The sequence below is a fragment of the Solanum verrucosum genome, unplaced genomic scaffold (genome assembly GCF_900185275.1).
Source record: "Solanum verrucosum unplaced genomic scaffold, falcon-dt-bn FXZP01000038.1, whole genome shotgun sequence".
Classification (NCBI taxonomy): Eukaryota; Viridiplantae; Streptophyta; class Magnoliopsida; order Solanales; family Solanaceae; genus Solanum; species Solanum verrucosum.
This window is the reverse complement of record NW_026020564.1, coordinates 4,684,441-4,698,079: the sequence shown is the minus strand read 5'-3', so window position 1 is coordinate 4,698,079 and position 13,639 is coordinate 4,684,441. Positions and strand designations below refer to the sequence as shown.

At 30.4% G+C, this 13,639-nt stretch overlaps 1 protein-coding gene across 1 annotated transcript; it reads left to right on the top strand.

Annotated features, from left to right (window-relative positions):
- The first annotated feature begins 2,642 nt into the window (after positions 1–2,642).
- Positions 2,643–3,158, top strand: LOC125810341 (uncharacterized). The gene has a single exon (XM_049489846.1). The coding sequence runs from the start codon at positions 2,643–2,645 to the stop codon at positions 3,156–3,158; it is 516 nt and encodes a 171-aa protein (XP_049345803.1).
- The last annotated feature ends 10,481 nt before the right edge of the window (positions 3,159–13,639 follow it).

Sequence of the window (13,639 nt, the reverse complement as noted above, 5' to 3'; positions counted from 1 at the left end):
TTTTACAAATAATTTTTCACATACCGTGAATATATATATACTTAATATTCTTTTGGAAATTCGGTAGTGCTTTTTATTTTTTCATAAGCAAATAAAAGATAGGGCTCCACACGCAATTAACAGAAAACCATTGATGATTAATCTTTCTATTTTAATTATTTACACTTAATAGATGTTTTAATTTAATTATTCATATCTGAAATTAAGTCTATGTTTTTTTAGGTATGAATGCTAATTGCTTAGATCCTGGCTATAGTGTATGCTTTTTTTTCCCTATATAACAATTACTCAATGAATTTGAATAAAATTAAATGAATAAGATTTGTAATAAAAATTTAATGTTATTGAAATAGCTATTTAAATATTTCTACAATAATAACGGTTTAGCAATCCATATCCATCTATCACTAGTACCATCACCAACCACTATCAACTATTGTTATTGTCATGCGTTCATTACTATCAACTATTGCTGTAACCATCCACAATTACTATCTTCACTTCTTTAGCCACAACCATTAGTACTATCAATCATTATAATTAATTGATACCAATACTGATCAATATTTACAATCATTACCAACACCCACAATTACTATCGTCCTCCCGTCATCATTGACCACCACTTCAGCTATTACTATCGTTTACTATAACGATTAGCCGTCACCACTAGTTACTACCACAACATCACCATTAGCCAACAACAGTCTTAATTGAGACCAACAACCATCACCATTAGCATCGCCACCACCAATTGTCGTAAAACTTTTACAAGATATATTATTGATATGATATTGATTAATTTAGTAGTTTATTAAATTATTTATTTATTTAAAAAGAATTCAGATGTTGAAAAAATAATAGACTTAATATATATATATATATATATATATATATATATATATATATATATATATATATTCAAGATCAGGGGTATATTTAAGTTCAATTAGTCAAGTAGAAGGGTGTTTTTAAGGCTGTCAATAGTTGAGAGATGAAACTAATAAATCGCGCCAAATTTAGAGGTGTTTTGAATACGTATCTCTTCATGTTTCAAACGCATATTTCAGCAACTTAGTAAAAATAACCAGTTTAGTGCATAACATTTGTTTTCAATTAAAAGATTTTATTTTTATGACTTTCATTTCAGTGAACAATTTTTAAAATATTATGTCTCAGTCATTCAGTTATCGTTTGTGTATTACTCATCCTTAGATTTATGGTTCTTTCATCTGTTATATAATTGTTGTTCTTAGTCATTATTTTGCATACCAATACATTACATGCATTGATGCTACTTTGTGCTACATCGTTTTATGATGTAGATTTCAGCACCTGTTTCAGATTCGCGTCTGGACGTTTCACTAAATTCCTCTACTTTCAGCTTGTGGTGAGTCCTCCTCGCACTCAGAGGATTTCAGTTATAATTCAACAGGTTTTATTTAGTTCAATTGTATTAGCTTCCAGGCAGTCCGATATCTTGTCCCAATAAACTTTTCAGTTCAGTTATTTTAGAGGCTTCATTAAACACAGTCATGAGTTATAAACATTAATAGCCTCAATTATATTTCAAACTTTTGCTCAGATAATATTTTAGTGTTCTTTATTAATAAAAGATTACTTCAGTATTCAATACCTTAGTCCATTACTATAAATCTAAATTTCCGCATTATACAGTGTTCAATGTTATAACATGTCAGGCCAACGATTCACTCGGGTCAGAAATGATTTCGAGTGTCAGCCACGTACAAGGTGTAGATTCGGAGTGTGACAATAAGCCTCTTATAAGAGATCGCGTGGAAAAATGATTTTGCAAAACTACAAAACACAGTTAAAAATAGCACTGATAGACCCTATTTGTAACGGAAATGATATGATTAAACTCAACTATTAACAAATGACATAAATAAATAAAAAATTCAAAGTTTAATGACATATTTAAGTTAATTTTTCTATATTAAATCTGTATGTACAAATTCAAACATCTTAATAAGTAGAATCTTAGTAGCTCAGTTGATTGGCTACCTGAACTCCCACCTTGTTAATGAATGTTCGATTTCCCACATCGTAATCCCCCACATCGTAATCCTTTAAAGTTTAAACAAATGAGATCTTAATCAATATATGATCCATGTAAATAAAACCCCACTTCACCAAAACGCGTATTCATGACAGTCAGCCCAAACATGTCAAGTTGTCAAATTTGGTTTATATACATACCCCCAACACTTTATTCTTTCTTTTTACAACTGGCCTCTCTACTCATAATTACAATAATAATAAATATATTATTCCACATTTTTATCCTTTTATAACCAACAACATTCCCTTCATTTAGTACTACATATAATATAGGGATATTTCTTTCATTTTCTCAATCCCAAAACATAAAAAAACCAAGAGTACATATTCATCTTAAAATATTTCTCTTCCTTATTTGAAGAAAAATTCATTTGCACCATCTAATACTCATACTAGTTTTGGAAAATTTCTTCTCAACTCTAAAGGCTTTTCCTCCAACTAACTACAACTTCATAAGCACGAAGAGCCTGTTTGAATTGACTTTTTTTAAAAGTGTTTTTAAGCACTTTCATAGTCCTAAGCTATAAGTCCATTCGAACAGGCTCTAAATTCAATTCGTAATGGGTAACTATGTATCTTGCACATTATTAGTACAAGGAGGCAACAAACAATCAAGATCAACTAAGGTCATTTTCCCAAATGGCGAAATTCGAAACGTACATCAACAAGTTAAAGCAGCTGAGGTCATGCTGGAAATACCTAATTTTTTCATCGTTAACTCGAGGTCTTTACATATTGGTAAGAGATTTTCTGCGTTAAATGCTGACGAGGATCTTGAAATTGCCAATGTGTATGTTATGTTCCCAATGAAAAGATTGAATTCATTTGTGTCAGCAGCAGATTTAGGTGCATTATACCTAACTGCTAACTCTGTTTCTAAAAAAGTGTCTTTTGGAAGAGTCAAAATCTTGCCAGAATATACAGAGGAACCAAAATTTGATGATAAAATTGATTTGCCAAAGTTGAAATTGGATGATATTGAAGAGTTTTCTACACCAGAATTCAAGAAAATGTTGTCAATGTGTAGATCAAAGAAGCCATTGCTTGAAACTATAGTTGAAGAACCTTCAAAATGAAGATTTGTTCCTATTCAGTATGTTGCTCAGACTCTTCAAAAAATGCTAATGCTGATGGATACATGTCAGATCCTCCATAATAATCTATTTTTGAAGGATTTGACACGAGTGTCATATCATTTCTAATATTTTTTGAGAATTCAGCACGAACTTGGTATTATTTTTGAAAAGTCTGAGCAGCGCAAGTTGTTATTCATTCATTCAAGTGGTCTATGAATTTTTAGGATATAGTTTTTTTTGTTTGTGATTGAGATATACTCTTTGATGCAAAAAAAAGATGTATAAGAAACTTTGTGTTTCTTTTTTTATTTCACAAACAAATTATTGTGGGAAATTTGTATCTTTTGAAATAATAATGGGTTTTAATTTTAATTCTTTGTGAAGTTTGGTTAAATTTATTTGTTCTTTAATTAATTAAAGTACTTTATTTCTCTCGTTAAAAGATCTCTTTCTAATTGTTTTGGAATAATTATAATATTTTTTCCAAAAGAAATACTCCTATAAGGTTTTGCTTCTGACAGCTTTAACGGATCATTAACTGTTAAATTATTTAAACAATAAGAAAAATATACTAGCACTTTTATTTTTTCATATGTTAAAAGGTCAAAACATCCAATTTAATAAATCCAAGATTAAGTATGCCTGATAAAATATTCTTTAACAAAAATTAAAATGTATCAATATTTGAAGAATATAAGTGTAATTAAATTTATAATATAATGTAAACAGATTGTGCGCGTTACCAATCATAGAATATAGTGATAGCTGTATAATTGGAATATTTTTTTAGGGATAACAAAAACAAAGTGTCAATGGCCAACCACTCTATCATAGAGCCGTCAATATGGGCTAGGCATGTTGGACCGGCCTGGCCTAGCCTGGGATTGGGCTAAAATTTTTGAAGCCCATTTAAAAAAAAGGTTTTTTAGCTCGGCCTGAATAAGCTTGTTGATTTGTGGGGCTTGAGAAATGTGAAAATTTCTAATATGACATATATTATACTAATATTTTCGAGTTATACCAGTAGATTTAGACTTTCAAATTATAACATTAAAAATTTCAGGTTGTAACAGATAATTAAAAAAAAAAACTTATTTTTAATAATTAAAAACATTTGATTTGAAAAGAATAAAAAGATTTTAAAAAAATTAAAATAAAACGTTTCTGAAGGAAAAAATGAAAAAAAGGGAAATAGGGGTGGCAATTAAATTTAAATTAATTTAAGATAATTATTAATTAGCATGATTTAAGGAAGATCAAACTAATTAAGAATATTCAGTTTCCTTAATTCACTCCAATTTGTTAAAATTAATTTAAAAATATGATTTTATCCATTTTTCTTTCACGTTTCTCTCTCTTCGATTTTCTTCCAGAAATTGCCACTGGCGACAAATTGAATTTTTTTTTTGTTTGAAAAAATATATTTTTTTTATGGACAACTACGTATCAATATTAATTAAACATGGTGGAAGATGGGTTGCTTCAGGTGAGTATTTTTAATTGTGTACTATTTTTATTTGGATTTCAGTGAAATAAAAAACAAAATGAAACTGTAAATCATCACTATATTGAATGTGATATGTTTTTTGGTATATACATTACGTTTTGTTCATAATACTTATTAGTTGTTGTGAAATTGTACTATTAGTGATTTTCTTGGTAAGTTTCTGTTTTTTTTGGTAGTGGTTTAGTGTCACCATATTATTGATTACTGGTTTTTTTCTTGGTAAGTTTCTGTAATATTATTGATTACTGGTTTTTTTCGTGAAAAAATAAATTAAAATTTATAGTTTTGAATGAATTTGTTAGTGTAAGTGTAATGAATTTGGTACGAAAGTGTTTACTATTTACTTAATAAATTACAATTAATTGTTAAAATTAGTATTATGTTTGTATTATATTGACATGATTCTGCTGTGAAAAAAATTACGATTAATGGGATGAAATAGTAATAATGTTAGCATGATATATGTATGAAAAGTGTGCCAAAAAATGTATGAAATGTGTATACTCTATTCTATAATGTTTTATGGTATGATTTCTGGATTGAATGAATTTTTTTGGCATTATTATGGAATGTAATTTGATAATAATAATGTAATGAATTTGGTATACTGTTTAATTAAGAAATTACAATAAATATTTATAAGTTGGAGTTGGAATTATTTTGGTATTCTATTGGCATGATATTGGTATGAATAATTGAGTAAAAATCTGTACGAAATGTGTGAATAAGAATTGTATAAAGTTTGTATACAAATATAACACATGTATTTTTTTTTTTGTATTTAAGATGCATATGCGATCCCTGTTGAACCTCTCCCATGCGAGAGTATGTGGGATATACCAAGTTATGTTTCTGAGCCTAAGTTGTTGCTGTCTGGTTCAAAAAGAAATGTAGGATGACCGCAACTTGAACGCTGGAAGGAATTTGCTAATGTGAAATTCAAAAGGTTTAAAGTTACTTGCAGTACATGTCATCGAGAGGGCCACAACAAGAAGACATGTTAAAATTACCCTACGCCAAAAAAATCATAATTTATAAATTGTGACAAAATCATGTATTTTGTTTTATTTTGTCTTTTAAACTCATGTTTTGCTTTGATTGTGACAGTGTATTCATTGTTTTTCAAAATATATATTGAGTAATTTATTAAGTAATAATGGTATACAATTGGTATGCAACTGAATCCACACTGATATTAGTTAATGTAATTTACAATTAGTATTCATTTGGTATCCATCTGGTGTCCCACTTGAAAAAATATATAAAACAAGATGTAATTGAGGTGGGTACATAATATAATGATCACTGTTTTACATTGTCAAATTCATTCTTTCAATATTTATACAAGTTGGATACCAACTTCATACATTTTTTATTTTTTAGCTTTTGTCTTAAATTTTGAAGTAAAAAATACCAATCATATATGAATTGGATGCCAATTATATACAAGTTGGATCCCAATTAAATGAAACTCTGATTTCATGTAATCTAAATTGGCGTTCATTTGATGTTGAATTAATATCCAAACTAAAACTATTTAATATTGAATCCAATTGGTATGCAATTTGTATATAACTGGTATCCCGAAATTATAAGAGACAAGCTGTAATTCATCTGTGGATGATAGTGTATACAAATTGAATACCAATTAAATGACACTCATATTTCATGTAATCTAAATTGGTGTTCATTTGGTTTCGAATTAATATCGAAAATAAAACAATTTAATATTGTATCCAATTGGTATGCAGTTTGTATAGAACTAGTATCCTGAAATTATAAGAGAAAATATGTAATTCATATGTTAACAAATCTAGTTAAGTTTTAAAATGTATATGAATTATTTGGTACTATGTTTATGAGGTTTTTAAAAAAAACTAAAGTCCAATAAAAATCTGGCTAATATTGATATCCAAATTGTATACAGTTGGTATCCAACTTGAGAACTTTTGACAAATTTAAAATAAAAATGAATGTAGTTGGTATCTAACTAGAAGAAAACAGTGCATATTATATATCATCCAAAACTTAAAACTGTAGCAAAAATAAATATATATCGTCCAAAAATTAAAAAAACATATAATAGTCTAAGTTGCAATCAACTATCTCAAATTTGATTTATGTGGTCTTGGTGTAGGATAATTGTTGGTATCCGGAGCATGTTCTTTTGCTATGCGGAGTCCACCAAATTTGCTAGCAATAATTCCAGTTACTTCACTCTCACTAATTGACCATATCGTTCTTGGTTTTTCCTTACTGCCATATGATTGTGGTGTGCCTTTGACGATGGTACCTTGCATCTATATTAATGGAACCCATATCACTGAAATAAAATTGAAAGAAAAATAATTTTGTGAGATAAAGTTAATTAATTTTTCTGATGAAATCACTAAAAGATAGAAATACATACTTTGAACCTGGCTCTTGTTGATGCACATTCTCCAGATGCTTGACTTCGAGTGGGTCGAATTGAGACTTGTCAACATATGCAGGGAGAAACAGTTTCTATGGAAGATTATTGAAGAGGTGAAATTTGCCGTTTCTTTTGATTGTAGGATGAAATTTTTCTGATTTAAGAGGTGTAGAAACGGTTTATATGGAAGATGATTGAAGAGGTGAAAGAGGAATTGGTAATTTTTGAACATGGGGTGGTGGGGTGCTGACTAGAACAAGTGTGGCAACAGGAGAAGTGTGGGTTTGACGTGTAACATTAAAAAATGAACAAGAACAAGGTAAAATCCCTAAAAATGTGTAAGAGATAATTATGGCAGATTCTTTAGTTATATTATTTAATAATAAATATAAAATTATAAAAGACTAATTATTTAATAAAGTAAATTAAATTAATTTATAAATAAAAGGTGATTTGTTATAACCCGTAATTAAACTGTTATAAGCAAGAATATTTTAAAAGTAGATTTAAAACCTGTAATATTGTCCCTTAAATATATATGTGGCGTGATTTTTCCTTGAGAAATATAGGTAGGGCCTGCCCGTGGGCCAATAAAAATTAATTAAAAAATATAATATAATATAATATTAAAATTTAAAATTAAAGAGATCCAAACTCAAAATCTATTTAAAGTTTTTTAGGAAATCACCAAGTATAGAAGTTGCATCCACCATGAAAATGTCCAAACACTTGTTGCTACTCGAAACTGGTTACATGGTTTTTCTCAAACTGGTAATATATTTTTGTGTACATTTAAATATTATAATTCTCAATTTAGTTATTTTTTAATATTTAACTAATTGAAACCGCATATAAATTGCAGATGAAAATGAAGATGTTAACACAACCTTCCCACAAGTTGATTCAGATATGCTTGATGAAGATGATCATGAAGTGTTAGATACGCCATAGGTTTCATGAAGTGTTAGATACGCCATTAGTTTCATGATTTTTTAAGAAGTTTATTTTTTACTTTTTTATGGTTGGAATATTGTCATATTTTTTGTGTTTCATTGTGATCATTGCAAAACAGTTATATTAATATTTCTATTTAGATATTTATATTTTTACTTGAAAAAAAACTTAATAAATATTATAAAGATAATTTTATTTGTGGATTTGATTAACAAGTAGTAACATTAACACCATGTAATATTGTTTTGTTGATATTTATGATAATATTTTTAAATTATAATTTATAATTTAATTTAATAATCATAAAAAAATATATAACTTTTAAAAAAGTGGGCAGGCCCGGCAAGCCTGTAGCCCACGTACTTGTGGGTTGGGCCGACCGTTTTCTGGCCCACACAAAAAATGGATTAGCCTGGCCTGACCCGTAAAATGTCAATGTCTGTATAGGTTAGCCCGGATGGGGTGGGCTAGCCCATATTGACAACTCTACTCTATCATTTAAATAACGGAAAAGGATCAAGAATATCTCTGACCTATTGGAAAAGGTTTAAAAATAACCTTCATTCACTTTTTGGTCTAAAAATATCCTCCATTGGTATTTTTGGTTCAAAAAATACTTCTCCTTCCACCTTTTGGTCTAAAAATACTCTCAACTCAAATTCAATTGAATTAAATTCTTTAACTTATTAGTTGTTTTGAAAGATAACTTTTTATTTATTCAAATTCTTAATATTAGCTCATCTCAAATATTAAAAACTTATTAAGTCTAATTATATTTAAAATTTAAAGAAAATTCTTACGACAAAATTTGACAAAACAAGACCCCCTTTTTTATGTCTTATTTACCGTTGTCATTGACCCAAAATAACAATGATGATGATAATGATAATTTTTTTTTAAAAAACTCATTTTTCCCTATTTACAATCAGTGATCCAAAATAAGGACACCACCCATCACGAAATGTTGAAAAAGAAAGAAAATATTTTTTGTTTCTTATTTACGGTTACTAATCATATCTAAAACCCTAAATATTAGCTACGTATATAATTAGTCAAATTTTGTCTTTTTCCTTTATTCCCTGTTACTAAAAATATTGACAACATAACAAATTTAATATTTTATTTTAAATATAGTTAGACTTAAATAATTTAAATATTTTGGGATGAACTAATATTATGAATTTGAATAAATAAAATATTATCATTAAAACAAATAAAAAGAATTAGATAACAAGTAAAAAAAAAGTCAATTCAATTTGGGTTGAGGGTGTTTTTAGACCAAAAGGTGGATGGAGGAGTAATTTTGAACCAAAAGCAAAAGTGGAGGGTATTTTTAGATCAAAAGATGGATGAAAGGTATTTTTGAACCTTTTTCAATAGGTCAGGGGTATTCTTGACCCTTTTCCGTTTAAATAAAAGTATACTGGAATCTAGTGTAAAATTTATAGTTTTTTCAAAATTTAATATTTTTAGCAGTTAATTACGCTAAATATTTTTAGATATTTAATATTGCTTAAAAAAAGTCAAATCAAATTGTGTTGATGTTTAATTTAAATATTGAGGTTTTTTTTAAAAATTTAATTTGTTTTTTTTTATTTGGAGTAATAGCCTTGGTGCATCCAAAATTGAGTCATTTTATAGGATAATTTAGTATAATTAATCATATTTTAAAGTCAAATCTTTCGTTTGAAAGAATTATACGATAAATCGTGTAAATGTTACAACACAAGTTTTGCATGACTTGTATCGTCGAAAAATTGTTCCAAACAGCCTTCGTTTCTCTTGAAAATAGAGTTCTAGTCGAAACTAAATATCTTAATTAATTTCTTTTAGTGCCTATAGGTGTTCACAAGTCTGTTTGGATCGGTTATTGGTCAAAATGAAAATCAAACATGTTAACTTATGATATTGTGAATAATGACAAGTTGAATTCACATCGCAGGAAATCAAGAGAAGAAACACGAAGATCACCAGCTTCACCAAAAAGACTGAGTGACACGAGCAAACCATGGAAATAGATTGACCAAATCAAATCTAAAGGATCGCACCAATCAAGGAATAGATTGGCTCACAATCTGCAACAACCATGGAAATGGATCAACACAATCAATCTAAAAGATTGATTCAATCAGCCATCATAAGGATCACACCAATCAAGGAATAGATTGACTCACAATCTGCGGCAACCATGGAAATGGATCAACACACAATCAATCTAAAAGATTGATTCAATCAGCCATCATTCCAGAAAGGAAAACAGCACCAGGCAATCAATCAGGACAACAAGCAATTCACATTGATTATGGAACTGATCAGGAAAGATGACAGCTGCAAAACAGAAGGCTCAAGACAGCAGGCAGGATCAAAAGAAGATCAACAAAGGATTCTACATCAGCATTTGTTTCAAGGCAGATTAAATCAAGGATCCAAGATTCTCAATCAAGGAAACATTACAAATCCTTGATTGAAGGAAACTCCCTTGGGTTTTCCTGTTAGAGCTAAAAGACCATCGCACTACTCACATATAAAAGAAAACTTAGACCAACAGTTGAAATTACATACTTCACTTGAACTTATATTGTAATCTTCTTTTATCTATCATAAAACTTTGCACACACTTGAGTGAACAATTGAAAAGAAAAGAAAAAGAAAGATCTGAGTGTAGGTTATACAGGTAGAGGTTGTGTCGAAGAAGAAGATCTGATTTGCATATCATACAAGGATCTTAATTATAACATTCTGTAACACTCAAGTTCTCAACAAGCTCTTAAGAAAACCCTTGTAACCCAAAGGGACTGGACTAGGCACCACATCGGTGATCCGAACAAGTATAAAAATACTTTGTGTTATTTACTTACTGCAAGTTATTATTACTGTTTATTTATTCTACTAACGTGCAGGTGAGTTGACTGGCCATTACAGGAAGTTGACCAAAGGAAATTTTAATTCACCCCCCCTCCCATCTTGACTTCCAATTGGTAGCAGAGCAGGTCTCACCTTTTAAGTGTTTAACCACACAAGGAGCAAAGATCCAATGGCACACTATCAGATTCATGGTGCCCTACTTCAAGATGGACATTCTTCAAACTGGCCACCATACTTCAATGGACAACATTACTCTCACTGGAAAAACATATTCAAAATCTTTGTCTCTTCAAATGATCACCAAGCATAGATAGTGATCAAGAAGGGCCCAAAGCCTATTCCTGGACTGACAGACAAAGATGGCACTGAAAAATCATTTGATCCTGAATCATTTGACATCACTAAGGAGCAACAAGAGGTAATTCAAACTAATGCTAGAGCTATAAGTTTGTTATATTGTGCAGTGAGCGGAGCTGAATATGACAAGATATCAACATGTGAAACTGCAAAAGAAATGTGGGACAAACTAGAAGTGACTTATGAATGAACCACCAAGGTGAAGGAGGCTCAGATCAGTTCACTAGTAAATGAATATGAATTGTTCAAAATGGCCGAAGATGAAAATGTAGAAACTATGTTCTCAAGATTCAGTAAAATTGTCTGCGAACTCAAATCATTTGGAATGGTGTATTCAAATGAACTTCAAGTTAGAAAACTTGTTAGAAGTCTTCCCAAAGCTTGGGAAACTAAGGCTGCCATTCTTTAAGATGGAGATCTGCAGAAAATGACATACGATGAACTTCGAGGCAACTTGATGACCTATGAACAGAATCATATCAACAGGTACAATAAAGATGATAAAAAGAAAACTGTGGCATTTACAGCTGAGGCATCTGAAATTGGAGAAGAAGTCGATGAAAATCAAGATGAAGGAATGGCTCTTATAAATCGAAGAGTGAGACAAATGCTTAGACAAAGAGGACAGAGACCTCAACAGAACTTTAAGAACAATGATTTCAAAAGAAATGATGATCGCTGCTACTACTGTGGAAAACCAGGACACATTAAACAAAATTGCCCAGAATGGAGAAGAAGAAACAATCGAAGAAATGAGGACCCTAAGAGTCTCGAAGCATGGGATCAAGGAGAAACAACCGACGATGATCATGATGAAATGTCCAATCTATGTTTCATAGCACTAGGTGAAACAAGTGAGGAGCAATCTATGAAAACCTACAAAAAGGGAATGCGGGTACTTGATAATGGATGATCCAGGCATATGTGCGGAAAGAAAGAAAACTTTAAAACCATCAAAAAGATCGATGGAGGATTTGTAAGATTTGGGGACAATGCTAAAGGAGAAGTAACACGAGTTGCAACTATTACTCTAAGCTCATCATGTGATTTGGTTGAAGTATATCTCGTTGAAGGACTCAAGCACAATCTTCTTAGCATCACTCAACTATATGATGCTGGATTTCAAGTTACCTTCAATACAACAAGTTGCATTATCAATCATTCTGAGAAAAAGCTCAATATCATTGGAGATCGAGTAAAAAATATATATATTTTAAATAATGTTGTTTTTCCTACACTTATTTGTCTTAGTGCAGTCACAAGTGATCCTTGACTATGGCATCGAAAACTTGGACACGCAAGTATGCACACTCTTGAGAAACTATCCAGACTTGAACTAGTTATCGGCTTACCAAAACTAAAATTCGATAAAGATCACATTTGTGATGCATGCCAATTGGTAAGCAAACTCGTTCATCGTTTAAAGTAAAAGACATTGTAAGTACATCTAAACCTCTTCAGCTTCTTCATATGGATTTCTTTGGTCCTACTCAAACAGTAAGTATTGGAGGTAAAAGATATGCTTTTGTAATTGTTGATGACTTCTCAAGGTTTACATGGGTAATTTTTCTCTCTCACAAAAATGAAGCTTTTGCTAATTTTGAAGTATTTTGTAGAAAAGTTCAAATAGAAGCAGGTTATTTTATTACAACTATTCATAGTGATCATGGTAGTAAATTTGAGAATAAGGCATTTGAAGAATTTTATGCTCAAAATGGGTTCACTCAAAACTTCTCTTCACCTAGATCACCTCAACAAAACGGAGTACTGGAAAGGAAAAATCGTTCTTTACAAGATACATCAAGAACTATGCTACTCGATCGAAATCTCCCTGACCATTTTATGGCAGAAGTTGTAAGCACTGCTTGTCACATTCTTAACAGGTGTCTTATCAAACCTATACTAAAGAAGACTCTATATGAACAATGGAGAGGTAAGAAACCAAACATCAGCTACTTCCATCCGTTTAGATGCAAATGTTTCATCCACAATAACGGTAAGAAAAATCTTGGTAAATTCGATACTAGAAGTGACGAAGGTATTTTTCTAGGTTATGCTACCATTAGCAGGGCCTTTCATGTTTTTAATAAAAGAACTTTAAGTGTTGAAGATTCTGTCCATGTGTTATTTGATGACACTAATCCAAGAATGCAGGAAAGTGAAGCAAGTGAGGATGAAATTGAATCATCCAAATCAACAAAAGTCATTTCTAACATGTCCACTGAAAATATCACTGAAGAGCCGGCTACTGCAGAAGTAGAGTCGACTACTCCAGTTGACAAAACAAATGTACTCAGAGAATGGAGACACAATGCAAGCTATCCTGAACACTTCATTCTGGGAAAACCAGATGATAAAATCCATACTAGATCCTCTCTCAAGAAA